At 52.2% G+C, this 26,780-nt stretch overlaps 5 protein-coding genes across 5 annotated transcripts; 4 read left to right on the forward strand and 1 right to left on the reverse strand.

Moving 5' to 3' along the window:
• Window positions 1–1,281: 1,281 nt before the first annotated feature.
• N7459_001515 (uncharacterized protein) lies at window positions 1,282–2,235 on the forward strand (the record flags this gene model as incomplete). The annotated part of the gene is made up of 1 exon (XM_056940700.1): window positions 1,282–2,235. One exon carries the CDS (start codon window positions 1,282–1,284, stop codon window positions 2,233–2,235), a length of 954 nt encoding a protein of 317 aa, XP_056804980.1.
• A 233-nt stretch (window positions 2,236–2,468) lies between these two features.
• On the forward strand, window positions 2,469–9,434 carry N7459_001516 (proteasome activator BLM10; the record flags this gene model as incomplete). Its single annotated transcript, XM_056940701.1, has 3 exons — window positions 2,469–2,684; window positions 3,430–3,932; window positions 4,013–9,434. The coding sequence occupies 3 exons, from the start codon at window positions 2,469–2,471 to the stop codon at window positions 9,432–9,434; spliced, it is 6,141 nt and encodes a 2,046-aa protein (XP_056804981.1).
• Window positions 9,435–10,254: 820 nt separating this feature from the next.
• N7459_001517 (DUF3405 domain-containing protein) lies at window positions 10,255–12,575 on the forward strand (the record flags this gene model as incomplete). Its single annotated transcript, XM_056940702.1, has 4 exons — window positions 10,255–10,547; window positions 10,631–11,467; window positions 11,545–12,391; window positions 12,474–12,575. The coding sequence occupies 4 exons, from the start codon at window positions 10,255–10,257 to the stop codon at window positions 12,573–12,575; spliced, it is 2,079 nt and encodes a 692-aa protein (XP_056804982.1).
• Window positions 12,576–13,100: 525 nt separating this feature from the next.
• On the reverse strand, window positions 13,101–22,640 carry N7459_001518 (membrane morphogenesis protein VPS13; the record flags this gene model as incomplete). The annotated part of the gene is made up of 1 exon (XM_056940703.1): window positions 13,101–22,640. The coding sequence occupies one exon, from the start codon at window positions 22,638–22,640 to the stop codon at window positions 13,101–13,103; it is 9,540 nt and encodes a 3,179-aa protein (XP_056804983.1).
• Window positions 22,641–23,781: 1,141 nt separating this feature from the next.
• N7459_001519 (DUF3429 domain-containing protein) lies at window positions 23,782–24,892 on the forward strand (the record flags this gene model as incomplete). Its single annotated transcript, XM_056940704.1, has 4 exons — window positions 23,782–23,997; window positions 24,064–24,108; window positions 24,176–24,400; window positions 24,467–24,892. The coding sequence occupies 4 exons, from the start codon at window positions 23,782–23,784 to the stop codon at window positions 24,890–24,892; spliced, it is 912 nt and encodes a 303-aa protein (XP_056804984.1).
• Between the last annotated feature and the right edge of the window lie 1,888 nt (window positions 24,893–26,780).

A 26,780-nucleotide genomic window follows, 5' to 3' on the forward strand; every position in this document is an offset into this window, starting at 1 on the left:
AATGGCTGGGAAAAGGGAGCGGAACGAAAAGAAAAAGAAAGGAATGCAAGGGGCAGAAGGAGTGGAAAGGAGGGTTGAAGGTACAATTGATGTCTGTAGGAACACAAATGGGCGGTCAGCCTTACACATATAAAGGCAGAGACTTCACAATTGCATCTGTAATGGTGGATCTGCCTTGGCGCCCGGATCGGCCATTGCGGTCTCCGACACATCCGGGGCCGATCACTCTCAGCCTTTATCCTCTCTCCGAGACCGAGCAACGTCATGAAGGCGTGAGGCCCGGCTTGGCTCCGTTCCATTGCCACAGATGGTATTCCTTCCGCTACGACATGTTGACTCCATTGCCTTACGAAATCGCCTAGACTGAGGCCCCATCTGCAACTGTGGGTGGAGAATTGAGCTGGATTTTTTTTTTTTTTTTCTTCTGCTGTTCTGCTGCCAAGCAGGGGGAGGGGCATAATGCTTGACTTGTACACCATTATGAAATTATGATTGCCGGGTCGGAATCAATGAATCCACAGGAACGAAAAGAAGCAGTTCGTATAGTTCTGACTTTCGGCGCGGGGGGAATCTCGCAGTCTCCGAAATCCTTGCCGAGCTGGGATTCGGACGGATTGATGCGCCGGGCCCGCTGACTTGGCTCTTGCTATGTCTTTGCATGGTGACGATTGAGACCACAAGAGCGTTGTTGGAGAATATTCCATACCAAATCTAGGACCGATCGGCAAAGACTAGCTTCGCCCCCAGTAGTCTGGAAGGAGTAATTATGTCGAGATACCCAGAAGTCCCGGGAGTCTCAGGGGCGGGTTTCGGGGTGAGCTTCGTAGGGCTGAGGTCTCACGGTTTCCACGGTTGCGATGGTGGATTTGACATCCTTTCCAGCAATTTCGGGCGTGACGTTCTCTTCATTTGTCATCCGGGACCACCTAGGTATACGAGGCGAGTATATAAATTCTCACACCTATGTGTATACAACTCCGTTATAGCTTCCTACAGCTTGCCGTGGCCTCCTGCCGGAAATAGGAAAAAGATCTTCGGCGCCAGACGCTAATTATGATCACTCGCGATGCTACGTCAAGTATACATAGACTGATGCAGTGCCGCGGCTTTTGGCACCTCGGCATCCGCTGACTAACTATGCAGCCGTTATGCAAACCGCACTCCCGAGAATTATTCGATTCCTGCGATGACTACAACTCGCTGTTGCCTCGGCTGATCAAGTTTCTGCTTTCGTGCATTCTGGGTCCCTCCGTGTGCTAGACGTCCCTCCTTCCGGCCGTGATGGCATCCATTGGCCACCCGCGCGTCTCTGCGAGCTTGCTCCGACTGGACAACCCTGTCGGCAGCTTGACTGTCGCATTCTGGCTATGGAAGGCGCTATTGTTTGTCGCCGTTGCCGCCTGTCCAGGCCCTGGCTATGACACTTCTACCAGCTTGATCTCCTATGCAGAGGCCGGTGCAGCATCTGACAACCAGTCTGGATCTCTCCCCTGGCCATTGAAGTTTGCTCGATGGGATGCCATCTATTTTCTCCGTATCGCCGAGCAGGGCTATGTCTTCGAGCAAGAATGGGCCTTTAGCTACCCGCGCCTGCTGGCCTTGTTCATGTCTGCCATTCGCTGGTCTGGTGGTTTAGGCGGACCCGTCAACACGGCGCTGGTCGGTGTTGTTCTGTCCCACGTCACCCACTATCTGTCCGTGCTGGCATTGTACGGCCTTTCGGCCAATATCTTCGGCCACGCAACAGTCACGCAGCGACTCATTTGTTTCGTGTCGGCCGCTCTTCACATCATCTGTCCGGCGGGCGCCTTCCTTTCGGCCCCCTATGGCGAGTCTCTCTTCTCCTTCCTCAACATCACGGGCTTCTACCTCTACTCGTCATCCCTCATTGCTGAACGTAATGGCGCCGTTGGGCTGCGAGATGCCCAGGTCCTCACATCTGCCATTCTCTTTGCGATCGCAACGATCGTCCGCAGCAACGGCATTTTGAGCGGGTTCCTGTTCGCCTATGACGCTGTCTTGCTAACGTGGGCAAGCTTAACCCAGGGTCCTTCCCTTCATAACACCCGGCGACTAGCCGTCATCACCTTTGGTGGCAGCATCGTCGCAGTAGGAATGATTTTGCCCCAGGTGTTGGCCTATCAAATGTACTGTATGGCAGAGAGGGATCTTCGCCCCTGGTGCAACTGGACCATACCGGGCATATATAGCTGGGTGCAGAGCTATTACTGGTAAGCCACTTCTCACCCCAGCAAGAGGGCGTATTGCTTCTCGATTTTTTACTCATGGCATTTTGAAGGAATGTTGGGTTCCTCCGATACTGGACGCTTTCTAATCTCCCTCTGTTCCTGCTGGCGGCACCGGTGCTCGCGATCCTGTGTACATCATCGCTATGGGCTTTGAAAGCTCCCTCTACGTTGCGTTCAGACTCGGGTGATCAGTCCTCCTCGCCATTAGGTCCTGGCTCTATGCTGTTCCGTCTGGCAGTGCCGCAGGTGCTTCTAGCAGTCATGGCTTTGACAAGCTATCACGTCCAGATCATAAACCGGATCTCATCGGGCTACCCCTTATGGTATTGGTACTTGGTATCCAGTGCCATGGGCAGCTTACAAGATTCTCGCAAGCGCCGGCGCAGCCTGTCGGTCGCTGCGCAAGCCATGGTGGCCTACGCGCTAATACAGGGGGTTCTGTTCGGTTCTTTCTTACCCCCAGCATGAGAGATGACATCTGCCACAATTTATAATCAAGGTCGGCGCGGACCAAAGTGTGGGAAAACATGGTGGTTCGTATGGATTGCTCCAGCCGCTTGCGTAAGGACCCTGTCTGCCTAAGAACCTTCGGTTGGGCCTGTCTGGCGAAGGCGCACTTGCCGCCCAGCAACCTATAAATGCGAATTCAAAAAGGACACCATCCAAGGAGACTAGAATCTCCGCCTGAAACTCCAGATCTTTATCGAACGTATATCAATATCTACCGGTCAGTAGTGTTTAGTTTCGGCATTTCGCACTCCAAGCTGCAGGAAGCTCCCGACCTCTCGTTACGGTGGAATTATGTCATCCAACCTCGAGAGAACCTCTCCTTTGACCTTTTGACACTCCTCTGACTACACTCGAGCTCTCTTTGGACACACGGACCGTCTGGAGATCAGTTATCTTTCTCATCGACGATTACTAACTGCTGGCCGTCAGCTCGATTCTGCCCCAGCCCACATCCCCAAGCTTCGCCCGGTCGCCGGCCCGACGCAAGTACCTCATGCGAACCCGGCTGTGTGCTACGCACCCTCCGGCCTCAACTTCCGCACCTTCTGGAGTGGAATCCTGGGTTTTGTGGTAAACGTACGGCGCTCCTGGACGCGTTCCTCCCCGCGGTGAGGCAAATACAGAGATCGTGAAACATCAGAGTTGCTGACGTGCCGTACCGACTCTAGAGCCCCGTCTGACGTCCACGGCCATTCCTCCCTCCCCCCATCTCCACTTCGTGTCTTTTCGCCATTCCCCCTCATCTCTGTGGCGTGCGATTATGGACGCCTCTGCCCCCAAGGCCATTCTCACATCCGACAACTTCCCTCATGCACAAGAGATCTCCCGGGCCACGTCGCCCGGTGGTGAGCCCGCCGCAGTAAACGGCGAAGGCGAGCCGAAAGCTCGTGTCCGACCGCGAACCTATCCTTACTTCAAATACCTTCCATACCAACTCGAAGACGAATCTGAGAGGAACCGGACCCTCAGGGAGATTCTGAACCAGCTTTACATCGCGGTGGAGGCGGGCGATTTCAGCCCCGGGGCTGTACACTGGACTCGTGAGCTTCGCGGATGGCTGTCACTCAAGTTTGATCCCACTCGTAAGGAGAGGATCAGTCTTGTTAAACTATATTATGAGCTTTCACTAGCCCCCGGGATTGATCCGGGTGTCTCGGAGCGATTCGCGAGCATGTTCATGCTTCTCACCAAGTGAGCCAGACCTTCTCCACATTCTGATCGCTGGGATGACGCGAGTACTAATAGTACCACAGGCGTAAACACTACTTGAAACCAGTGAAGGATCTCGTTCTGGATTGGAAGCCTCTCTACAAGGAGCTGAAGGCTTTTGTGCTCCCGACCGAGTCTGGCCTAGTTCACTCAACCAACTTAAAGCGAAATGTCAAGACACTCACCAAGCTGTGCGCATTCGCGCAGCTTTTCATCGATCCATGTGAACTACCGGCAATTCTCGAGGAGTTCCTACCTCATTACACTACGTCGTTCTCCGAAGGTGCCTTTGTTGTCGCCGGGTTGATTAACTTGCTGCTCCCAACATCACCTCCGCCCGTCGATAGAGATGATCTACTGCCGCAGAATTATTTGCCGACACATTTCCATCTGTGGTCGCTTGTCGGACGCTCAAAGACCTTCGATACCACTTACCTCGATTACCTTTCGCGATTGGCCCGGGATTCCCTACCGGCCGGTCATATCCCATTCTCTGAGCATGGTCTTTTCACAAAGGAACAGTCCTCTCTTATATTCACGGCCATTTTGAGATTGCTGGAGATTCCTGTCGGGCAATCTACTTCTCCATACAGTGCCCTAGTGGACATCTCTTCCGGTCTGGGTATCATGCTTGATCGGGACACGCGAAAGAATCCTGTTGCACACCATATCGCCCGATGGATCGTGATGTCCCTCTCACCTGCTTGTGTGGAGTCGGAAGATTCGATTCTCAGCCAGCTCGAAGGCTTGATTCAGGCCGTGGAGACATTCTTCCATCCTTCAAACTCGGGTAGCTGGACGAAGACCCTTTCCCAGCTAGTGTATTACTTGACAGATTTCTTCGTCATGCGATGGAATCGCGAGCAGAGTGGCGAGATGGAGGTTCCGCCGGAGCGACGACTCAATGAACCGCTGAAGCGTCGCTTTGTGCTCTGCCTGCGGGACGTAATCTTCATGGGCATATACGCCAAAAGCAGCACCGCCATGACCTTCTCCTTGTCTACCTTGCAAGGTCTGGCCTACCTGGAACCACACCTCATCCTCCCCGGAGCTCTGCAAAGGATTTATCCCTCTCTCCAGGGACTAGTTGAGGTGCACCGAACGGCTTCCTCCCTCCGCGCCATGCAAGTATTGTCTCGTGTCATCACTCGGACTAAAGGCTACCGCTGTCATATGACAACTCTCCTTGGTCTGGCTCTTCCTGGTATCGATGCCAACGACCTCGAAAAGTCCCTCCATGCCCTATCGTTTATTCAGTCGGCATGCTATAACATCCCCATGGTCGATATGACTAAGGGAAGAGAAGATATCAACTGTAATATGCTCGCTATGCAATGGATCAGCGGCGAAATGGAGCGAATGGAGGAGCAGGGAGCTGAAGTACAATTGAATTATGACACCGATCTAGATGACGAGACCGAAGAGATGATCCTACGGTCTTCCACATGTGGCTTTGGAGACTTCACCATCTCGTTCCTCGGTCGTGTCTTTACGCTTCTGGAGAACCTGCCCGATGTCACCAGGGTGCGCAATGGCTCCCCAGAAGAGAACATTGTGAACACGCTCCCTGCTACTTTCATGCCCCTGCTCGCTTCGCTGTCTCCAGAGTTCTACGATATCGCTCTGACCAAGATTGTCGACTTTGTTTCCAACCACGTCATTCACCAGGCGCGAGATGCAATGGCTTTCATCTGCAATGCGCTGTGCAAGGTCAACCCGGAACTGGCGCTAAAGCGCTTCATCCCGGTATTGACACAAGCAATCCGCACCGAAATTGAGGAGAACGGTGCAGGTTCCACCAGAACAACGGGAACCGATGTTCTCCCTCGTGATCGCGGCTTGGTATGGAATGTTAGCATGCTGAGCATGTGTGTGGTCCACGTTGGTGATGCTGTACTCCCTCACCGACAGGAACTCTTCGATATTGCAGTTTATATGCAACAGAAATGCCGAGGCATTCCCACCGTCCATATCTCCAACTTCATCCACCACCTTCTGCTCAATCTCACCGGGACTTACACCCGAGACTACTCCCTGTATGAGCAAGGCGATCTCGAAGAAGGCATTCAGCCCAACCACTGGAGCTACCGACCTGATGTGCACAATCTTAACGTCAACTGGCATGTGCCCAAGCGAGAGGAGTTGGAATTCGCTGTCGATGTTTTCAAGAATCAAGCCGAGTCGGCCTTGAAGCACCTGTCAGGATTGACGAACGAGACTTCGAGCATCAAACGTGACGGAAGTGGCAAAGAGTGGTCGGATGAAGTCACTAGAAACCTGGTACTTCTACGGTTGCTTCTTTCCGGTATCTCGGTGCTTTTTGATCCAAAGGCTGCCGCCAAGGCATCGCCAGAATTCTCAAACGGTGCATCTGTCGTGTCGAGCGAGTTTGAGATGGTGGATGGTTCATCCGTATCAAACGGCGCTGGAGATGAAGACCTTGACGCATCTCTAGATAGTTCGGACGAGTCGACAGTTAGGGAGACCTTCCCTTACCCTACTGGATACCCTCTCCAGGAGGGAGACCCGCTCTACAACACCATCCACGAGATTCGTGAGCGTGCAGGTTGGGTCTTGCATGACACTCATCGATTCTTGAGTGACAAACAGGAAGATGACGTACCATGCTTCGGTGCGCTATACTCAGCGTTCCGCTCCTGGTTCGTTGATGTTGGTATCGAAAGATCCGCCCACGTCTTAGACCGGGTCACACGACTTTTGGCTGCAGATATTCACCCATACAAGATGAGTGGCATCCGAAAGGACTACCCAAGGGCACTACTTGTGCGAAGGGCAAATGTTTACCATCTGCAACGCCTGCGTCACAATGCCGCGCCGCGACCTCGCTCTAAGCTGGACGAGATTCTGCTTTACGATCTTGCTGAATCCTGCGTTTCCCTCTACACAGAAACCCGCCGAAATGCCCAAAATGCCGGCGAATCGGCACTGAAGTCTGTCTGGGGTGCCCGTTCCCTTGTCATCCCTCCTCTGCTGAAAGCACTGCAGAAGGGCGTCAAAGAGAACGATCACGCGCGTATCAAGGGAGCTCTATTTTCGCTGCTTCTGAGCAGTGTCGCAAAGACCGTTGGGCGGAATTGGAAATACACGCCCAGTCTGATCCGAACTTTCATCGACGCTAGCGCGGTCGATAAACCCTCTGTGCAGAAGATCTGCTCCAGCGCTATATTCCAGATTATGGACTACGGCCGCGCTATGGAACGGATGGCCATTTTGGACCAAGGCATCGTGGAGGCCATTGCCCCTTATGAGAATGTCGAAGAAGAGATTGAGGAGAAACGAAAAGTCATTAACAACAAGCGTGCGTCCATCGAAAAGAAGAAGTCCGACCTGGCTGAAGAATTGGTGAATCTGGCCCGAGTTTCTCATTGGAAGATTGCTAGCCGTGCCGCAACAATTGTCATCACAATGGGCCTTCGATTTGACTACGTCGCCAGTGAGAATCTCATCGAGCTGGTCACTTTGGGCTCGATAGATGACCACCCAGGCTTGCGAGGCATGTACTCCCAGGCACTTATTGCGCTGTTCACAATGATCGATGTCCGTGCCATCTGCAGTCACGAGTACAAAAATTACATTCTGGGACACCAGCGCTTCCCTGCAAAGATCAAAGTCGCAACCCGACCCTACGAGAAGGATTGGACTCAAGAATACTTGGCCAGCTTTGCCAAACCCGATGCCGAGTATTACGTTGACCACGACTTCCCAGGCTGGCTGGTGTGGGGAAAGACAATGCCCGCCTACAAATCTAGCATTGCCCGCGATATCGAGTATGATGAAGTGGAATGGAAAGTACGCACTCAGATGGGCAAGCTCTTTACCCGCGAGTGGTTCTCCAAGTTCTTTGTGTATTTGAAGCAGGAGCCCAGAGATCCTTCTGCGGACAAGTTCCGCATGTCCTGCGCCATGATGCTTCTCTATGCCTTCGAGCTTATGTTGCGGGACGGTCTCACCGCTGCTACGTTCAAGGATCTTCAGCAGGAAATTCAGACTGTCTACGAGGATGGCAGTGATAAGCACCAACATCGTGCCACGGCCGAAATCCTTGGAGCTCTGATCAGTTCTGTGACAGACACAAGCGTTGAGAATCGATCTATGGTATGGGAGTATGCATTCCCCATCGTCAGAAAGATCTTCACCGATGGCCTCACTCCGGAGAACTCTGGCTACTGGACCACTTTCCTCCACATGATTTTGCAATGCCGGGATCCTCGACGAGCCTGGCCCTTGGTTGATTGGCTCGCCAGCTTCCGATTGGATATGACCACCAATGCAGCTTTCAAGGAGAGCTCAAAGATCAACCTTTTGCACCAGTGCATCATTGATGCTGGATGGCATTTCCAGCTTGACAAGCCAATTGTGGAAGATTTCCTTGCTCACTTGGATCATCCTTACAAGGGTGTGCGTGAGGCCATGGGCCAGACCTTGGCTACGATCTACCGCACCAGATACCACGAGGCCTATCCCGATCTTCAACACCTCTTGGACGCGCAGAAGTCTTCTTCGTCTGTTGGTACGTACCCCTACCTGCCATCCGACGAGTTCACGAAGATGGTTCGTGGAGTCTTCGGCCGGATTGAAGAGTGGAGGCATACCAGAATTCCTGGTCAGCAAACACCTTCGCCCTACACATCTGGCAGCAAGACGGTTCTCCTTTGGCTAGATTCGACATTATCCTCTCATGAATGTACCCAGCTGGTTCCATTCTTCCCGGATGTGTTCACCGCGCAGCTCTTGCATATGATGGATGTCAAGGAAGACCCCGAGCTACAGTCTCTTGCCTACCATGTGTTCCGCCATCTCCCAAACATCCCCTACCCTGCTGAGAAGGGCTCTGAATTCATCCAATCTCTTATTCGCATCGGACAGACGTCTCCGTCTTGGCACCAGCGTCTGCGCGTCATGATCAATATTCAGATCATTTACTTCCGCCGGCTGTTCTTGCTTGACCCTGCCGACCGTGACAAGCTCTTTGAGTGCATTGCATCTATGCTCGAAGACCCTCAGCACGAAGTCCGCGCAGGCGCGTCGGCCACCCTGTCGGGCATGGTTCGTTGCTCGCCAGTTTTCCTGCGGGACAAGATGGTCCACCGATTCCAGGAACGCTTCACAAGGATCCTGGCAGAAAACCCTCTCCCTAAGAAGCCCAGAAACTTCCGGTCTGGAATCTCGTCTGCTGTGTCATCCGGTGCTGGCACTCCGACCCATGAGCACAACCGGCTAATCATTGTTCGACACGGAGCCGTCCTGGGCCTTGGTGCACTAATTCAAGCATTCCCTTACAACAGTCCTCCACCACATTGGATGCCAGAGGCCTTGACTACATTGAGTATTCGCGCTGCCAACGACCCGGGTGTTGTTGGCTCGAGTGTAAAGTCGATCATCAGTGAGTTCAAGAAGACCAGACAAGACACTTGGCACATTGATGCGAAGGTAAGTTTCACTTAGACACGATGACTTGACCGAAAATCTAACTTATTTTGGTGGATAGGCTTTCACCTCGGATCAACTCGAAGACCTGTCTGGTGTCCTCTGGAAGAGCTACTTTGCGTAGAGGCGAGTCACTTTTTGGGCGTCCTCGCAGCACGAACAATGACTCTATGATTGATTGCAGGGCGTCTCTGGTCTTGTGCTTTGGTAGGACTTTGGTTAGGGCGGTAATGGGAGGCCTGTGTCACTTCTCCTTGTCGTGTGCCTGTTCGTGTTGTACATAGTGGATTGACTCTTCCAAACAAATTTCTGTATTCCCCAGATTGTCTGGCCCGTAATATCACGCTTCTCTTCAATTTGTTCAGCTAGGTTAATGGACGTAGCTTCGAGGATTGGGAAATACTCTACATCACCCAACCACCAACATACGAATCTACGTTCCACCAGCCTCAGTCTGTATAACATATAATCTCAATCAAACTCAGACACGATTTACTGTGTTTTGAGCATCATAATTTCGTATCTGCAAAGCGAAGCAGCTCATAAGTCTTGTATAACATCGTGGTGCGCACCTCTCGGTTCTTTATAGACGCAGTCATAGCGGCGTAGTGATGACATCGTAGCCCAGCAATCGAATTTTGTCACAGCCTCTCCATTCGCGTCAGGAAATAGAGAGTGCTCGATGTCTTTTACTATCGTGACTCTCAGACGTTTCTGAGCACTGTCGCTCATATCTTCCTCCCTTTGATTGCACTACGCCTACTACAGTCCCCAGCTGAACTGCAGCATGTCCTCAGGTCGCGATCTACTTAGAACCTATCCATAATTCCCAATCCCGATGCAAAGCAAGGGCCCGATTACATTCAAGACCCGGAGAATGCTGGGGACGCGTCATTCGGCGTGGTTTCGCTGGACAGGCTTTGTCGTCTTCCTGATCACGGTGATCGAGAGCTACTCACTCCTCGCCGCGCACCCAGAAATCTCGCTTCTTCGTGCTCTGTACCCTCACAGTCACCCTGCCATTCTTCGACCAGGTCAATATCGCGACACAGTCGGGTTTCGACTTGTTACAGATGACTCGCTTGAAGATAAAACGGAGCCTGATGAGATGGGCAAGGTGCATAACACGAGGTCTGTCGGAACTGCCTTCCATGTGTCTCTCCATCTGCGCTTTGTGCAAAGCTCCATGATAATACTAATGCTTGCATTCATAGAAATGAGCACTTCTATTTCGGCGGAACTCTGACCCTCACCAGTTCTCCAGAGCCCGATGCTCCCCACCCTGACCCCTTGATCTACGATCCTTACCCTGCGTACAATAGCAGGAAATGGAAGGCTGAATATCTTGATCAGTTCCAAAAATGCCTCGGGCCTCGAGGACGGGATCTTGATCGCACCAAGGCGGAAGATATGGTCCTCGTCTACAAAGGAAACCAAGTCGCGTTCCCCGAGCCTAGCTTCGGCTCGTACGCGGCGATGGGCCTGGATGGGGATGTGTGCACAGATCGCTATTCTCGTTTCGGGGCCTACGGTTATGATGAGGAGAGCGAGGAGGTTGTCCCGGGCTTCACGCGTCCTCCGGTGGTCAATTGGTTCGAGGTTGACTGGCACAATCTGCAGGCACTCTGCTTCGAAAGGAACGCCAATCGATATCGACCGAGTAGTGCGATGAATGAATCTCGCCATCACCCTCTGACATTTGAGCTGAGGGAGCCCCCTCGGAAGATGGACACGCTGGACTCTGCCTTGCCTGGCCAGAGGCAGTATCATCCGCGATCTGCAGTGCTTATCCGGACTTGGCATGATATGAAATGGACCACTAATCATCGTGAATATTTGCGAGCCTTGATCATGGAGCTTTCTCTCCATTCGGGTGCGGAGTACGAGGTCTTTCTGCTGATCCATGTCAAGGATGACGAGCTTCCGATATTCTCGGACCGAAAGACAATGGAACAACTCCGGGAATCCATTCCAGCTGAGTTTCGGAAAATGGCCCTCTTCTTCAACAACAAGCTCTTGGAAGCTTGGTATCCTAGAATCGAAGAACACAGGTAAGATCACCGGTGTCTATCTGGCGATATTTATATTTCTATAACGGCCATCTAACCCTGTATGGTGCACCCCCTAGTCCAATACTGCAGCATCACCAGCCGCTGCAGATATTCTCGCAGCTATATCCCAACTTTGAATACTACTGGCAGTTTGAAATGGACTCTCGTCTTACCGGGCATAGCTATCACTTCCTCGACAAAGCAGCCGTCTTCGCCAAACAACAACCACGCAAATACCTGTGGGAACGCAACGCCTACTTCTACACCCCCGGTGCACACGGCTCGTGGGAGGAATTCATGCAAATGATCAATCACAGCCTCACCAATAAATCCGACCATACCATCTGGGGACCCGTATCACGTACAGGCGTCCGACCTCTAGGCCCAGAGCCACCAGTCGAAGTCCCCCGAGACGACAGCTACACCTGGGGCGTCGGCGAAGAAGCAGACTTCATCACGTTCCTCCCAATCTTCAACCCCAAAGACACGCAGTGGACATTCCCGGATCACATCTGGAACTTCAAATACGGCCGGGATACGCCGCGCCGCAGTGCAGTCATCACAATGGGGCGGTATTCCCGCCGTCTACTCGAGCTGATCCACCATGCCCAAGCAACCCGAGGCTTAGGGCTTGCGTCGGAGATGACAGGCCCCTCCTGGGCTCTGCACCATGGCCTCAAAGCCGTGCAAGTCCCTCACCCCATTTACGCCGACGGCCAGTGGACGCCGCGCGAGTTGGCGCGGATTTTCAACCCGGGACCGCCCGACAATATCAATGGTGGCGCTGACAGTATCTGGAACTGGGACCATCTGTACGACCATCTCATGTACCGGCTGTCGTACATGTTCACAACACACACTGCAGAAGCGTTATATCGGCGGTGGATGGGGTATAGGACGGCGGAGCACGAGGGTGGCAAACGAGTAGGTCTTTCTTTTCTTTTCTCGTTTCGATGTCGACACGCTGCTGTGGTGCTGCTAATCACGAGGTTAACAATGGTTCCAGGCTGTGGAGGAACGCTATGGCCGACATTGCTTTCCCTCGATGTTTCTGCATACCATCAAGAACACGGATAGGCGGTTTGGACCAGATCGGGCAGTTCCATGACTCTGGCGAGCTTCGATAGAGTTGATGATACCCGGACGATGGAATCTTTTCTTGTCTCTACTTTATGAGAGTTATTTGTGAATATCAATTGCTGTGCTTCCCATTACAGTGAGGTTTGTCGATAATTCGCAGTCCTAAGTATGAGAATGACTCAGTTCAGAAGCCAGAGAACTTGGATCAAAGTTCATTGGATTGATCAGTCTGAGTTTTCGTCAGGGGTCATCTTATAGTAACTATGCCAAGTAGTAATAGATAGCCTGCTACAGCTGTCTCAGGTAGTTGAATTTGGCTGTGAACGACTGGAAATATTAGGCCTAGCACGATCCCGACTAATGCCGATGAAAAACAGAACGTTGACATAACTATTTACTTCAATCGAGGAAGGATCGCAAACGCTACATATTTCACAAAGAATAAAACAAAAATAGTCGCATCCATCCGCCCTCCTCGTTTTTGCTCTTCCCCATAGCAATGAATGCAGACCAGATTCATGACATCATCATAATAGGGCGGACAAGCGCCTCTCTATCCTCGGCCATTATACTTCTCATTGAACGCATTGACAGCTAAAAGAAACTGTGAGTATTCCAACGAGGTAACGATACGACCATGGTACTTACCAACAGCAATCTGTCTATACAGCCAGTTTCGGGAGCTTTCGTCCTGCACTGGAATAAAGGGTCCATTTGCACCACCCTTGAGCGTGATGCTCATTCCAGTGCGCTCCTTGGAGATTGTTTGAATGTCCGTCAGGCGGATATCCCACTCGGTATAGAGCTTCTTGGTGCGAACGAGCATGATGCGCGCGTAGGTCAACATGACCAGGATGTCTCGGCCTGGGAGCTCCAAGTGTGCAATGTAGTCCTCGTTGAAAAACTTGCCATCATCGGTGGTCTTGAGCCAGAATTGTCCAAGTGCTTCTCGTTGCGAATATGGACGGACAATACCATCGGTACCGATGAAACGGGTCAGTCGCACACGATCAAGCCCTTCGGCATCAAAGACAGTGGTGGTATTCCGGACTCCCTCTGCGAGATTGGAGGCAAGGTCAAATGCGCCGATAGCCGGTTTGGTAGCCAGTCCCAGAACACCTTTTCCAACACCCTTGAAGAATCCGGCCATGCCTTCCTTCTCGGCACCCTGCAGGGGATGGCGCGCCAGACCGCCAATGCCGCTGGCCAAGCTAGTTGCAAATGCATTTCCACCGGCCGTGATACCATACAGAGCGTGCTTTGGGCGGTTGCGAGATTTGGACATCCGGCGCTGGTCCTGGAACTCCTTGTCCAGGGTGGCGGCAGCAAGACCCTTGGACATACTTCCTGTGAACTTCGCCATGCTGTCTGAGAAACCAAATACTGATTTCTTCACGAAAGTGGTAGCACCTTTCGCAATGCCAACGCCCAGCTCTTGCGGCCGATCCGTCATGACCAGACCCTGGTATGGCTCATAGAAGATGGCGGCCACTCCGGAACTAACGTTGTTGAAAAGACCGACTGGATTGCCCAGGAAGTCAGCCGAGCCAAGAATGATGTGGACCTGCCGCAGGAATTCTTGTGTGTAGTGAGCGCGAACATTGCTGACCAGTCTTCCGAAGGAGACTCGGGCATTCTCAAGCATCAACGCATTCAATCGAATAGGCGCATCATTGACATTTCCCATGGACATCGTCATGGCATGGACAATGAACATCAGAGGATTCGAAGGCTGCATGGCATCCTCCACATTGACACGCTCAGTCCGCATGAAAGAAATATCTAACTGCATGGGCTGCAGGTGCAATAGCTCAAAGTACACATCGTGGCCGTTTTCGTTTTGCTGCAGTTCTGGGATATTGAGGTCCTCGTCGCATAGCTTGCCCTCTTGCTCCTCAGTCCACGATGCGCCTGGGATCTTGACAAAGTCCAATAGAGCAAGGACAAAGTCCTCATCCAGCTCGAGCGTCATTTGCTGCAAAAGCAATGTGGCGTACTTGATGTAAAGAACTCCATATGAATCATCCTTGACCCGAGTGACCATTGCATGGAAAATGGGATGGGCCTCCATTTCCTTTCCGGTCTTCGGCACCACACTGGGGTACAGCAGGATAGGGAAGATACCGCCATACAATTGGTTATCGATTTGAATCCACTTTATGGTGGTATTCAGGGTCTGGTAAAGCGCCGACTCCCGATACTTGATCTCAATCTCACGGAATGTGAGATACAGCAATTCTCTCAAATTCTGGTTGATCAGAGAGATGCCGATACCACCCAGGCGAAGCTGAGCCTTGAAGTTCACATCTGAGTTCATCTCCTTGACTTCGAATCCAGTGCTCATGCTGCTCTGCGATGTCTGGCCCTTCCGCTGCTTGTAGATACTCTTTGATGGTTTGAAGTTGGAAAGGACAAGGGTCTGGGTAGGACCATCGGCGACAATGTTGATGTCAATGATCCTCTGGTACTCGCCGGGTTGTGCAGGTGGGATCCGCATTGGAATTAGGTTACCAATCTCAGCAATCTTGATGTGTCGTGATTTTCCACGGCAGGTGAGCACGAGAGACTTATTCTTGGTTGCCGGATAATCCCATGCATACGGCATGATGCTCCGAGGCGGTAGGCGATAGCGGATCGGCCGCCAGCTGCTCGATCGGTCGTCTTCGTCGTCTTCCACATTGGGATTGGCTTGGTAGAAGATGAACTCCATGTCACTCTCATTGCGCATTGAGTACGGCCAGTTGCGGGACTCAAAGCTGAAGTGCAAGAACAGAGTTGCGCCCTCCAGAATGATATCGACCTTGATCAGCTTCTGTTGCTTATTCGCCTTGGCCAATTTCACATGGACAGTTCCCACATCAGCTATGTTGAATGGAGAAGACCATTGGTTGTTCACGCCCGGGAAACAGAGGCAAAGCTGCTTCTCTGTAACTTGCCGAAGGAAGTGGAGCGGCACCAACCCTCCACTCTGGATCTGAAGAATGTTGGAGGAGCCTGGCTCACGCACCAAGATATCTTCGTTGAGTTTGCTCTTCAAAATGAACCGCGGCGCAATGGTGACCACCTTGGTCATCTTGTACTTGCCCTCGCCCTCAGCAACAGACACTCCCGAGTGGAACTCAGACCTGCCCTGCCTGTCAGGGAGCACAACCTCAAACGTACTTCCAAGGGCCTCAAAACTCTGAGGCTTGCTCCATGCTGAATCACTGATCTTCAGAATAGAACGGTTCTTCTGGTCGTCTGCTCCATAAGAGTACATGTATGGCAGTGCACGACCACCTTCTCTTGGGTCGACTCTCATTCCCTGGCCGGCAGCACTACGTGCAGATTGGAGGAATGCCTTGCTCTGGATGTCCATAGGCAGTCCAGTTTTGTTCAAGATGAGGTAAGGACTGAAGACAGAGACCTTGAAAGCACCACCGCTGTTGGGAACATTGAAGTAGTGAAGCTTCAATTTCAGTTGAAGCCCGCGGTCGTCTTTCAATGACAGGGTGTGCTCCCTTCGATAGTCCTGGGCGTTTCCGTTGACGATAGCAAATTCGCTCTGTCGGAAGACAGTATCCTCGAGGTCAATGCTGAGCAGCAGTAGATGAGATAGCTCTACAACATGAACTGGGCTCACACCACCTTTTCGCAGGAAGTTCGTCCAATCCTTCTTGGTGTTCTTGTCGTAGATGCGATATTTGAAGTCAAAGGGCAAAAGGTTCTGGATCTCCACTGGTGCGAAGATTCGAATTCTCATGTAAGGATACGTCTTTGTGAGCGAGTCCTTGCTGTCATACGTTGCGTTCACCTGGAAATAGAACGGAGGCGACTGCTGCCCACTTTCACTGACGCACTTAACAGTGCGGGTAGGTCGCCGCATCAGATCTTTCCAAAACAGCTGCTGGTTTGACCAGTCATATCCAAAGCCCTGGTCGGGCCGAATGACAACAGAGTGAAGGTATGCCGACCCGACTGGTGCCGGGCGAGCATCGCCCGGCAAGACCTTCTCAATCTTCAGAAGATGACCGTCATCAGGGCTGAACACACCAAGTTCCACGGGAATCTGGGTGTTGTTCTCCACGAGAAGCGGCGAGCGGAACGTGATGTACTTAACGTTGTCGGCTCCTAGCTTGACTTCCACGAGTAAACGGTGAAGCACATTTTCACGCTTGGGCTTCAAGCTGTAAACAACCTCTCCTTCTCGCACGACAGGAATGCGATTGATACTGTCAAACCCACTGCCTTCTAGCTTGACTCCAACAATACCGCCATGACCTTCCGGAGTAAGAGTCTCTCGAACAGCCATGGAGTCCTCGAATCGCCATGGATACTCCTCGCCATCCGCCAACTTGGCAGCGGGGCCTTCCTCTCCCGCGCTCACGTCAGCCCATACTCGAAGATCGAATCCAGTATAGTTACGTATTCTGTACGGGGCATCAGCGCCTCTTGGCTTGGAGAGCACATCCTCATCGGTGGAGAGGAACTGGAACGACTTGGAAGCGAGAGCGATCGTCGCAGAGGTCACAGTGAGTTCCATGTTCTTATGCGAATAGGCATCGATTGAGAAGACGTCCGGGTTGATCTCCTTGGCAACGTGGATCCCCAGTTGCCAAGGCTCGATTAATGGCTCCCATGATGACTTGGAGAAATTGTAGACGTTGACGAATGTATCAAAATTGGTGTCGACGCTCAAGGTAGACGACCAGTCCCGTACATCCACGTTGAACTTCTTGACACTCCAATCGAGCAATGGCAAATCATGCAAGTCACCAATGAGGATGACTCTGACGCCATCAACCTTCGCAGATATTTCCTCGCGCTTGAGAACAGCGGAGCTTTGCGGTGTAACACTGTTGTCAGGAGTGTCAACCGCCTGACTAACGCGCGGACGGTTTCTTGTAGCCAAGGAAGATGAAGTCTTGCTAGCTGACCGACCCCTCGTGGTCTTGGAATCGGGGATGTTCTTGGTTTCGCCACTCTCAATTGGCTGGGAGTTCCGAGCTCTCATCTCAGATGCCTTGTTGACGATCTGAATCGCCATCAAAATATCACGCAGAGACAGACGAAGAACCAGAGGCTCAACGTGGACCTCAATCGAGGTGAGAGCGGATCCCTTTTCTTGGGGTCGACTATCGACAGATATTTCAACCGTGAAATCGTCCAGAATCCGAAGCCGGCTGGTTTCGAACTTATCCATGCGGCACAAGAACATGCCAACTTTTTGGATTTGCAAAGTCGACACATTCTGATGGGAAATAAGAATTTCCTTTGTGCCTAGAACGATAGCCTCGGAGTGGGGAATTGCAGGGTTGGCCACCATAATGACTTGGGCATCAACCAAGTTGACTCGGAACGAAACAGTGCTACTACCACCTTGACTAGCCCCGGAGGACACTTCCGTCGTAGCCTTGTCAGACGTACCTGCTTCAGAAGCTAACTCTGATTCATCGGGCGAGTCGTGTCCCTCTTTCCCGGCTTCAGCGGGCTGTTCAGAGGCAAATGCAGAGTTGCTGAACGACTGCAAAGCGGATAGGTAATCGAGGGCAAACATAATTCGAGGGCTGTCGATGGTCAACATGGCAATGAGATGCTTGTCGGGACCAGGAGACATGGTCACGCTGGCCATGAACTGCTGCTGAACATCGTTATTGATCAGGGACATGATGTTCCTGAACTTGTTCGAGTCCTGACGACGGCTATCGCGGATTGAGAACGAGTGGATAAGCAGCTCCGACTCCATGGAACCGTCTGTCAACATGCGGAGTTTGACTCTTGTATCGTTAAGAGAAAACTTTGAGAGGCTTGAGTCCTCCAAGTTGCCAGCGGGCTGGTTATCGTTGGCCAGGATAAGCTCCAGCCCAACACTGTCGACCTTGAAAATCATGTCAAGCCGGACCCAGACCTCTTTGCTTGTACTGTCATCCGGTTTCGTTACTTGTTGGTCCTCTCGGGCCTGAACAGCCTTAGATGTGGCCTCTCTTGTAGGCTCAGTCACCGAAGAGGGCAAAGACTCCAGTGCCTCAAGCTCTTGCTGCTCAGCATCCGTTGCAAATGCGCCAGGAATGGATTTGGACAACGCCAGCAAGAATTTCATCTGGCTTTGCGAGATGCGAAGATTGATGGGAGACAAAGAGCCTTCAACCTCCACATCTGGGCGTGGATTGTTTGCTTGATGCTCCAAGTAGCAAATGCTGAAGTCGAGGTTGACTTTCTGAATCATTTCAAGTTCCTCTGCCGTGCCGTCCTCAAAATGGAAGTTGGATGTCAAGCGGATGTTGCGAACACCAGTAGAGATGACATTGACGACCGGGCTATCCTTGCCTTCGTCCATGGGAATGAACTCATTCTTCGCGTAGATTTCACCAAGGTGAGCGGTGATTGTATCCCGAGGTCGATCATCCGCCATCGCTCGTGGAAATACCAGAATAGGTGTCTTGACCACAATGTCGAGTCGCATCCGGGAGGCATTCTCCTGGAGCTGGTTGGCTTGGTTCGCCGCAGCTTGGCGAGCAGCATTGAAGATAGCTTGCATCTTCCCGAACTTCACAAGAAAATTGATTATTTTTCGGTAAGGTTCTTCCAGGAAGTTGATCTTGATGGAACCAGACCGCAGGTAGACCTCGGAGTCATAGCCGGGGTAGAAATCGCCTTCAGGGTCAAATGTTTCATACTTAAAGTCTGCGAAATTGTCGCCCTCAATGGTGAGAAGTCGTCGGACGTCTGACTCTTCAGAAGCACCCAAGTTGACATCGTCGACAAGGGTCAAACTGCCAATTCGAGATTGAATGGTCATACCACGGCCAACGAGGAAGATACCGACGTCTGCAGTATTCAAACTCAACGTCGCTAATCGAACCCCATCGTTGTTGAGAATGAGAGCAATACTCTTCAGGTTCGATTTTATACGAAGCTTTCCAGCCTGTTGAGGCTTCTGATCAGCACCGGCTGTGTCTTGAATGGCCTTGTTTGTCTGTGGGTCTCGGTTGTCCGGTTGCTGTGGACTGGTGAAAGTGAGCAAAATAAAGTCCAGGAGAGTAAGCAATGTCTTCCTTGTCACGACAAGATTAATGGTAGACACTGATATGTCGAGGTTCATTGCAACACCCTCGTAGGTTGATTCGAATTCCGGAGACTCGGGCTTTACTCGCACCATCTTTAAATGGAAGAGATCCTTGTCCTCGTCAGCGTTGAATCCTTTAGATGAAATAATCCTTTTGAATTCCGGCACGGGATTCTCCTCAATATAGTCATCCACACTGAGAGACTTCAGGATGACCTCGGCGACCATATCGTAGGGACGCATGTAATAATCAAGCTCAAAGCCCTCAGCAACCAACTCCACCAACAACTGGTCTTTCAGCGGATCTTGAGAGTCGGAGCGGAATAGCGAGCCACGCAGTAGGCCAACATTGAATTTGAATTCAAAGTCTCGACGGTGGATGTTATTATTAGACTCTAGGCTTTTTGTGGCTTGGTCATTTTCAGATTCCGCTTCAAACTCTTCATCGACCACAGGAAGATCTCGTCGGGCTGATGGTTGGAAAGATGCCGATCTGGCTCGTGTTGCGATTGCGGCCTGCTCGCTGGCAGCCTTGGCCGTCTCGGCAGAAGAGTCAATTCCATCATCAAAACTAGGGATAGCAATGTCGATTAATTTCATCAGGCCCTTGTATTTAGTGTCTGACATGGATGCGTGCAGCTCAGGCAAGTTTCCCGATATACGTGTCCGGGTGAGCTGAGTCACTTTAGGGACGATGCACATCTCCAGAACAAAATCCACATTGATGCGGTCGATTATGTGGAAGTTCTTGGATTCAACACCTGAATGCAGCTGCGCTTTAGTAGCTTCCACTCCAGGGCCAATCAGAAGCTGGGTCGAATCCAATTTGATAAGAAATCGATCGTACAGCAGGTGTTCAAGCTGCTTGTAGTCTTCTTCTTCGTATTGTTGACTTTGTTTGGATTGGAGATCACGCATTGCCTGTCGATCGACCAGCTCGCTATTGACACTGGCATGACCCGCATCAAGGATCAAGCAAAGAGAGCTCTCTTGGGTGATGCTCTCTGGAACAATGATTAAGGGTGCGTGAATGTCAAATTGGGCATCGACCTTCTTATGCTCCTGCAGAGCAAACTCCAAGCCTGCTCGTGTTTGCTGCCTCAGACCCTCGACGGTAGCCCCGGCGGAGTCCAACAGTGCTCCGATTGACTCCATGTGTCGCTCAGGCGGCTCGAAAAACTTGACAATCCCCACGAGGAATCGAGGATTATAAATTACCTCAATACTCTTTAATTTGACTTTCACTGCCGAATCTGCGTCACTCTCCAACGGGTTCTTCTCCAGCTGCAGATGGAACAGGCTGTCTTCGTCAACTATATCATCTGCACTGGCCTCGGACGCCAGTTCATCATCGTCTGTGCTTTGTTGCTGGTCCTTGCCAGATTCGGGAGAGTCTTTGACTTTGACGATCTGAGGGTAAAGAGTGCCGGCAGTCGTACCGTCGTACATCTTCAGACCACCGAGGTCGATGTCAAGGAGATAAGAGTCGGGGCGCTGGAGAGCCTTTGCTCGGAAATTATCAAAAACGAGCTTCATGACCTCATTAGCCACCCCATGGGGATCTTTCTTGAGGGTAAAGCTGCCGGCACGAAGACTCCAGTTGATTTGAAGCTTGACCCATTCTCGGGGAACATCCACACTCTCAGCGAGTGCCTTCTTCTCGTCCCAATCAATAGCGTTATAAAGTTCCTGCCGCTGCTCCTCGGTAATGGCAGGCTCCTCGGTCTCTTCCTTCTTGGCGCCCCAGATCCATTCCGACCATGACTGTTGTTGAACGGGTTTTTTGATACCGACATTCTCTTTGCGAAGCTGATTGCGGGCGAGAGATCGCCAGAATCGAATATCCTCGTAGTTGAGCTTCCATTCCAGCTTTTCCAGCTCCTGGGTCTCATCCGGTGTGAGAGTCTCTTCTCGCTTCCGTTTCTTGAACAAGTGGATATACGCAATGCGATCGTCTCTGCGCTCTTTGATGTAGTCCCACGTCCATCGCCGATTGCGATCATGGATCTTGCTGAGGACTGCCTCTCCGGCGAATTTCATCCATGAGCGAGGGTTCTCCTTCACTGAGCATTTAGGCTGGAATCGTTTGTACTCCTGGTGGCGAATAAAGTAATGGAAGAGGTCCACCAGCATCAAGGCATCACGGTATTGGTTGTCATCCAAGACAAAGCCAAGCTCGTCGAACAGTAATCGTGCTTTCATAGCCGGGCGGTCATATTTGCCTGACTTATCCATCTCCAAGCCTGCACGGCCGCTGACAGGACGAAGCATAAACTGGTTACCTTCGCCGTTATCAATTGTGCTGCGCAATTTGTCCATCAACTCATCATGACTGATTCCCTGGGCCTCGGCACCAATATCAGAACCTCGTCCAGTTCCTAGAAGGGTCGCGTCTGTATTCCAATATACTGACAAAGCACCAAGGACTGCCAGCTTGTGTGTAGTGTCGGAAGTCGACTGAATGAAGGTCGGGTTCCATTCCGAGTCGGTGCTGACGGCACTGAGTTCTTTCAAAGTCAAGCCTGCAGCAAACGGATGGCCGGGCGAAGCGAGGGAGTCTTCGTAGCGAAAATGCACGTTCTTAATCGAGATCTGTAGGTTGTCCACCACTGCCGTTATCATACTTTGCGTGAAGCTCTGGTTTCGGCGTTGCTCCTCCTGGCTCATGCCTTCCGCATTGCGCTCGCGAAGAAGTTCAGCGCTCTCGATTCGTTCCATCTTCAATGTATGGGCTCGTTTGTCCTCCTCGTCGGGATCGTAGTCCGCATCCTCCTTCGGTGCCGCGAGCAAGAAGACATCTTCGATATCGACCTTCACCGGTTTGCCTCGAAGGTTGGACCATGGAATCGACAATGTGAGCTCGCCAAGGTGGCCTTCGACAACGTTCAAGGGGAGACGTAGTTGATCGAGTGCTTCCCGGCGCAGCTCGAGATTGCGCAGCTTAACATCGCCCGACCAGATTCCGATGTTGAGCTGTTTCGCATCGAAATTCTTGACGTAGATGCCCAAGAAGCGATTGAGCAGGTTGGCAACCACTCCCTCCAACATGGTTGCTGGGTACGGTCGTAGACCAGGCCCAGGAGGCTGGGCTCTAAGGCCGGTTGATGATGTCGCTGAACAGGGTGGGTGGGTCGTTCGTCAACGATATTCGACCTAGCTCTGAAAGACGGGGTCAGTCAGTGAGTGCTCGCTGTGAGATCCCGCGCAAGGAAGTGGGAGGCTTTCACACATTCAAGCATTCAAGGGGTCTATTCCAGAAACCCTCACTATCAGGGTCCGCTCAAGCCATCCAAGTCGAGCAGATTGATTGCACGCGATACCAGGTGCGCGGGATCAATGAGCTAGAGTGGGGGAAGGAAGAAGCAAAGAGAGGGATGGCGAGGGAAGGGGAGTGAGTGACCAACGATGCGACAGAGTGGCTTGGGTATCGAAGTCGAAGTCGAAGTCGAAGCCAAGCCAATGGCCCTGATTGCGTGGATCAAGAAGAGAGGCTATGTATCTGTCACTCAACCTGGCGTACCGCCTACGGCGCACGGTACCGGACTAGGGAGACGTTCGTTCATTCCTCAAGCAGGACCGGTCGGGGTCCCCATACTACTATGTACTGCTTCATCACCCCCTTTTTTACAAATACGAAACACCCATGCTGGAAGTCGAAGGACGAGGGATGCAGTATCTCTCGGTCTTGAATCTCAAAATAATTAACGAACAAACACTATGGAAGACTATCGCAACCTGAGCGCTTTGTACTGTACTGGAGTGTACGCTTGTTTACCTCACGCAGAGTGACGTCGGTCCCGTGCCGCATTGGGGCTTAGTCACCCTAGGGCTGCGCCCCCCAAATCTCTCACGTGCCTATCACGGGATCCCCGGGTTTTCTCTCTTATTGCCTGAGGCAGAAACTGCTGCTCGGGTCGCTACGGTCCGCCCGATGACCACACCTCACGACTCTGTCACTTCATTTCTGGATGTTCCTATTTGCTCTCTCCCGGAAATCCACGGCCTCCCCGACTTCGATCTCGAGTCCCTCTCCGGGTTGATACCCTCATCTCCACTCACCAATCTCCGCTCCAGCTCTTCTAGAGGCCAATTGGGTGTGTTGATCGTACCTTTTCGCCATACCCGAGGCGTTCGTTTCCGCGCAATCGCTAACCCGACTTCACACGAAAAGCTGTGATCTCCCCCCGCCATGCTCTACCGCACCACCGCTGCCCGCTCCGTGCTCCGGGCCATCTCGAGCTCCAATGCCTCTGTGGCTCGCTCGTCCCTGGGTAACTCCATCTTCAAGGCCCAGTTGACCTCGTCTGCCCGCGCGATCCGCCCGACTGCTTCCCCGAGCTTCGCGCTCGCCGCTCACAAGCCCGTTACCACTGCTCTCGTGCGCTACGCCTCGACCTCCGCCAAGGTAAACAGATGTTCAAGGGACGGGTGATATGCGGGGGCTTCAATGGTGCTAATTGGTTCGTCATAGGATGACGAAAATGTCGATGTGATGGCCGGTATGAAGTCCGAGGCTGTATGTGTCCCTATCCAACTATTGTCAACTCCCGAACCACCAAACTGATCGCGTAATTCGCGTATAGAAAGTGATCAAGGACACCTTCAGCCTGGCGGAGGTGCCTAAGGAGGCTCTCGCCCTCGGTATGGCCGGTGTGATCCCCTACCTGGCTACCTCTCTCCAGACCGTGGCTCTCTCCTACGAGATCAACCACGCCGCCAGTGCTGGTGACGGTCTGATCTTCTCTGGCCAGAGCGCTGAGCTGATGCTGCACATGCTGGAGCCCATCCAGGTTGGTTACGGTGCCGTGGTAAGTGACTTCTCCGATATCTGACGTTTTGATATAAGCACCCTGCTGATCAGTCTTGGCACCTAGATCCTGTCCTTCCTCGGTGCCATCCACTGGGGTCTTGAGTGGGCCGGCTACGGCGGCAAGTTCGGCTACCGCCGCTACGCTGCCGGTGTCATCGCCCCGGCCGTGGCCTGGCCGACCCTGCTGCTCCCCGTGGAGTACGCTCTGATCAGCCAGTTCCTCGCCTTCACCTTCCTGTACTACAACGACGCCCGCGCCGCCGCCGCCGGCCGCGCTCCTCACTGGTACGGCATGTACCGCTTCGTGCTGACCTTCGTTGTCGGTGCCAGCATCGTCGCCACCCTGATCGGCCGCGAGCAGATTCAGCAGACCATCGCCTCGGAGCACACCATCACCGACAAGATCAACGCTCTGATCTTCCTGCAGAAGAAGGAGAAGGAGGAGGCTGTGGCTCGCCGCAAGGCCGAGCTGGGCCAGGATGAGGAGTAAATTGACCTCTCCACACCACGATCTGTAACCCCCCCTGTTGGCGGGAGGGGCCTTGGAACCCCCCGCGTTCTCTCTCCATGTTTGCATTTCCCCGTGATTTCCTGTAGAATATACGCAGAACGCACTAGGGCTGAAAGCTATTTTCCTTTCCTTTGTTCAATTGAAGAGTCCGGATTCCGTCGGGAAAAGAAAAGATATACTTCCAAGATATATTTCCTCGTCCCGCGCTACGCCGCGGTGCACGCCAACCAGAAAAAGAAACGTAGTCCAGCGACAGCACACGTGCATGAATACCAACTAAACCGCATTAAGCGCTGCCAAAGACAAACATTGGAAATCAAATTCCAAAACTGGGTCCCGACGCAGTCATGATGAGAATCTAGTCCTCGGCGACTCGGCGCCAGCCCGCCATTGATACTACAGATGTCCTCAGCAGTCCGGGTTGCCGCCCTCTCGGCCCCGCTGGTCAGCGGGCCTGGAGGCCGAGTTCCCCGGTCCAAGGCAAGGGAAGGCCTCGGCTGCATAAGTAGAAAAGAAAAAAAAAACCTGAGCCCGTCGATCCTAAAAGTGGGAAACCAAGTTTATTTATTGTAATCTACGTACTTTTTTTTTCTTCCCCCAGAGGTATGCAATGAACAAATATAAAGAAAAAGAAAAGAAGTTCGGCTCAAATTCGAATCAGAATTAAAATCTGTATAATGTCATATCATATCAACAAAATTGCAGAGCAAAAAAGAATAATAACGTCCCCAATGCGAAAAAGAGGGGCCTTCCTAATCCGACCTGGCAGTAGGTTGCACGACACATAAGCATAACGAGCAGCGCAGAAAAGGGGGAAGGTAAGGCGAGCCGAGCTGCATTTTACCACTCCGAGTGCCGGATGCGATGGACGGGCGCGAATCGAGCGCCAGACTGTCCATTCCCGCAGGATCGTCCCTTCTTTGTTCCCCTCTCTTTTTTTTCTGCTCCTCGCGTGATCTGCTAACGCGCACGTCCCCGTCCCTGGCAGCGCCAGCGATCCTCGTTGTGTTCCTCTTCCACGATCTCAATTTTGGATTTGGTCCTCTACCTGGATATATGTGTGTACACATCTACAGATGTGGCCTCGACCCGTCCCTGCGGGCACCTTGTTGCCTCCTATAGGACCGAGGCTGGAGACCGGTTCTCCAGACCTTCCCCCATGGATCCAAGACGTCATCACCCGTTGGCGGCGGCGACGTGATTGGGCTGCCGAGTCATTTTGAGCCGAGTTCCAAGTTGTTCATGTTCGCATTGTGATATGATGACCCAAGGGGGAGAAGGGGATGGTTGTGCCGAGATATCAACCTTGGCACTCGTGCGTCTTGATGTGCGTGGAATTCTTGGATTCTTGGGGTTTGGGGAGGGATGTGGGACAGCCAGTTTATCCAGGGGGTGGCAGGGGGGGAAAGAAGGAGAGAGGGGAGGAAGGGCGATCCGGCTTCGTGGAGTGTTCTTGGCTGCGACTAGGGCCCGTCTCCAGGAATGTTCTTTGGTAGCCTGTCGAAGCAATGGAAGGCGAACGACCCCAAACAAACCCAAATAAGAGCAATTCTTCCGCATTTCTCCGTGAATCAGCGGGCGACACTGGGACGCCCGCTGGGAACTAGCGGGCGTATGCACGATAGTTGACCCCATTTATCAATTTATAGTCCATCTATAAATCTATAATAAAAAAAGGGGGGGGGGGGAGGGGTGGAGGTCTAGAACCAGGGGAGAAAAATGGAGCGTGTCATGTGGCCGATCGACGGGGCTCAATTGCGTTGGCAAAAGGAACGACGAGGCCAGAGATATAAAAAGCAGAGTGATAGAGTTCTCACAAAGAGACAATCGCATTGAGTTGAGGGATGGGAGAGGGAGGATATAGACA

Source organism: Penicillium hispanicum, assembly GCF_028827665.1.
Source record: "Penicillium hispanicum strain IBT 35686 chromosome Unknown utg000001l_segment0_segment0, whole genome shotgun sequence".
NCBI classification, from domain to species: Eukaryota; Fungi; Ascomycota; class Eurotiomycetes; order Eurotiales; family Aspergillaceae; genus Penicillium; species Penicillium hispanicum.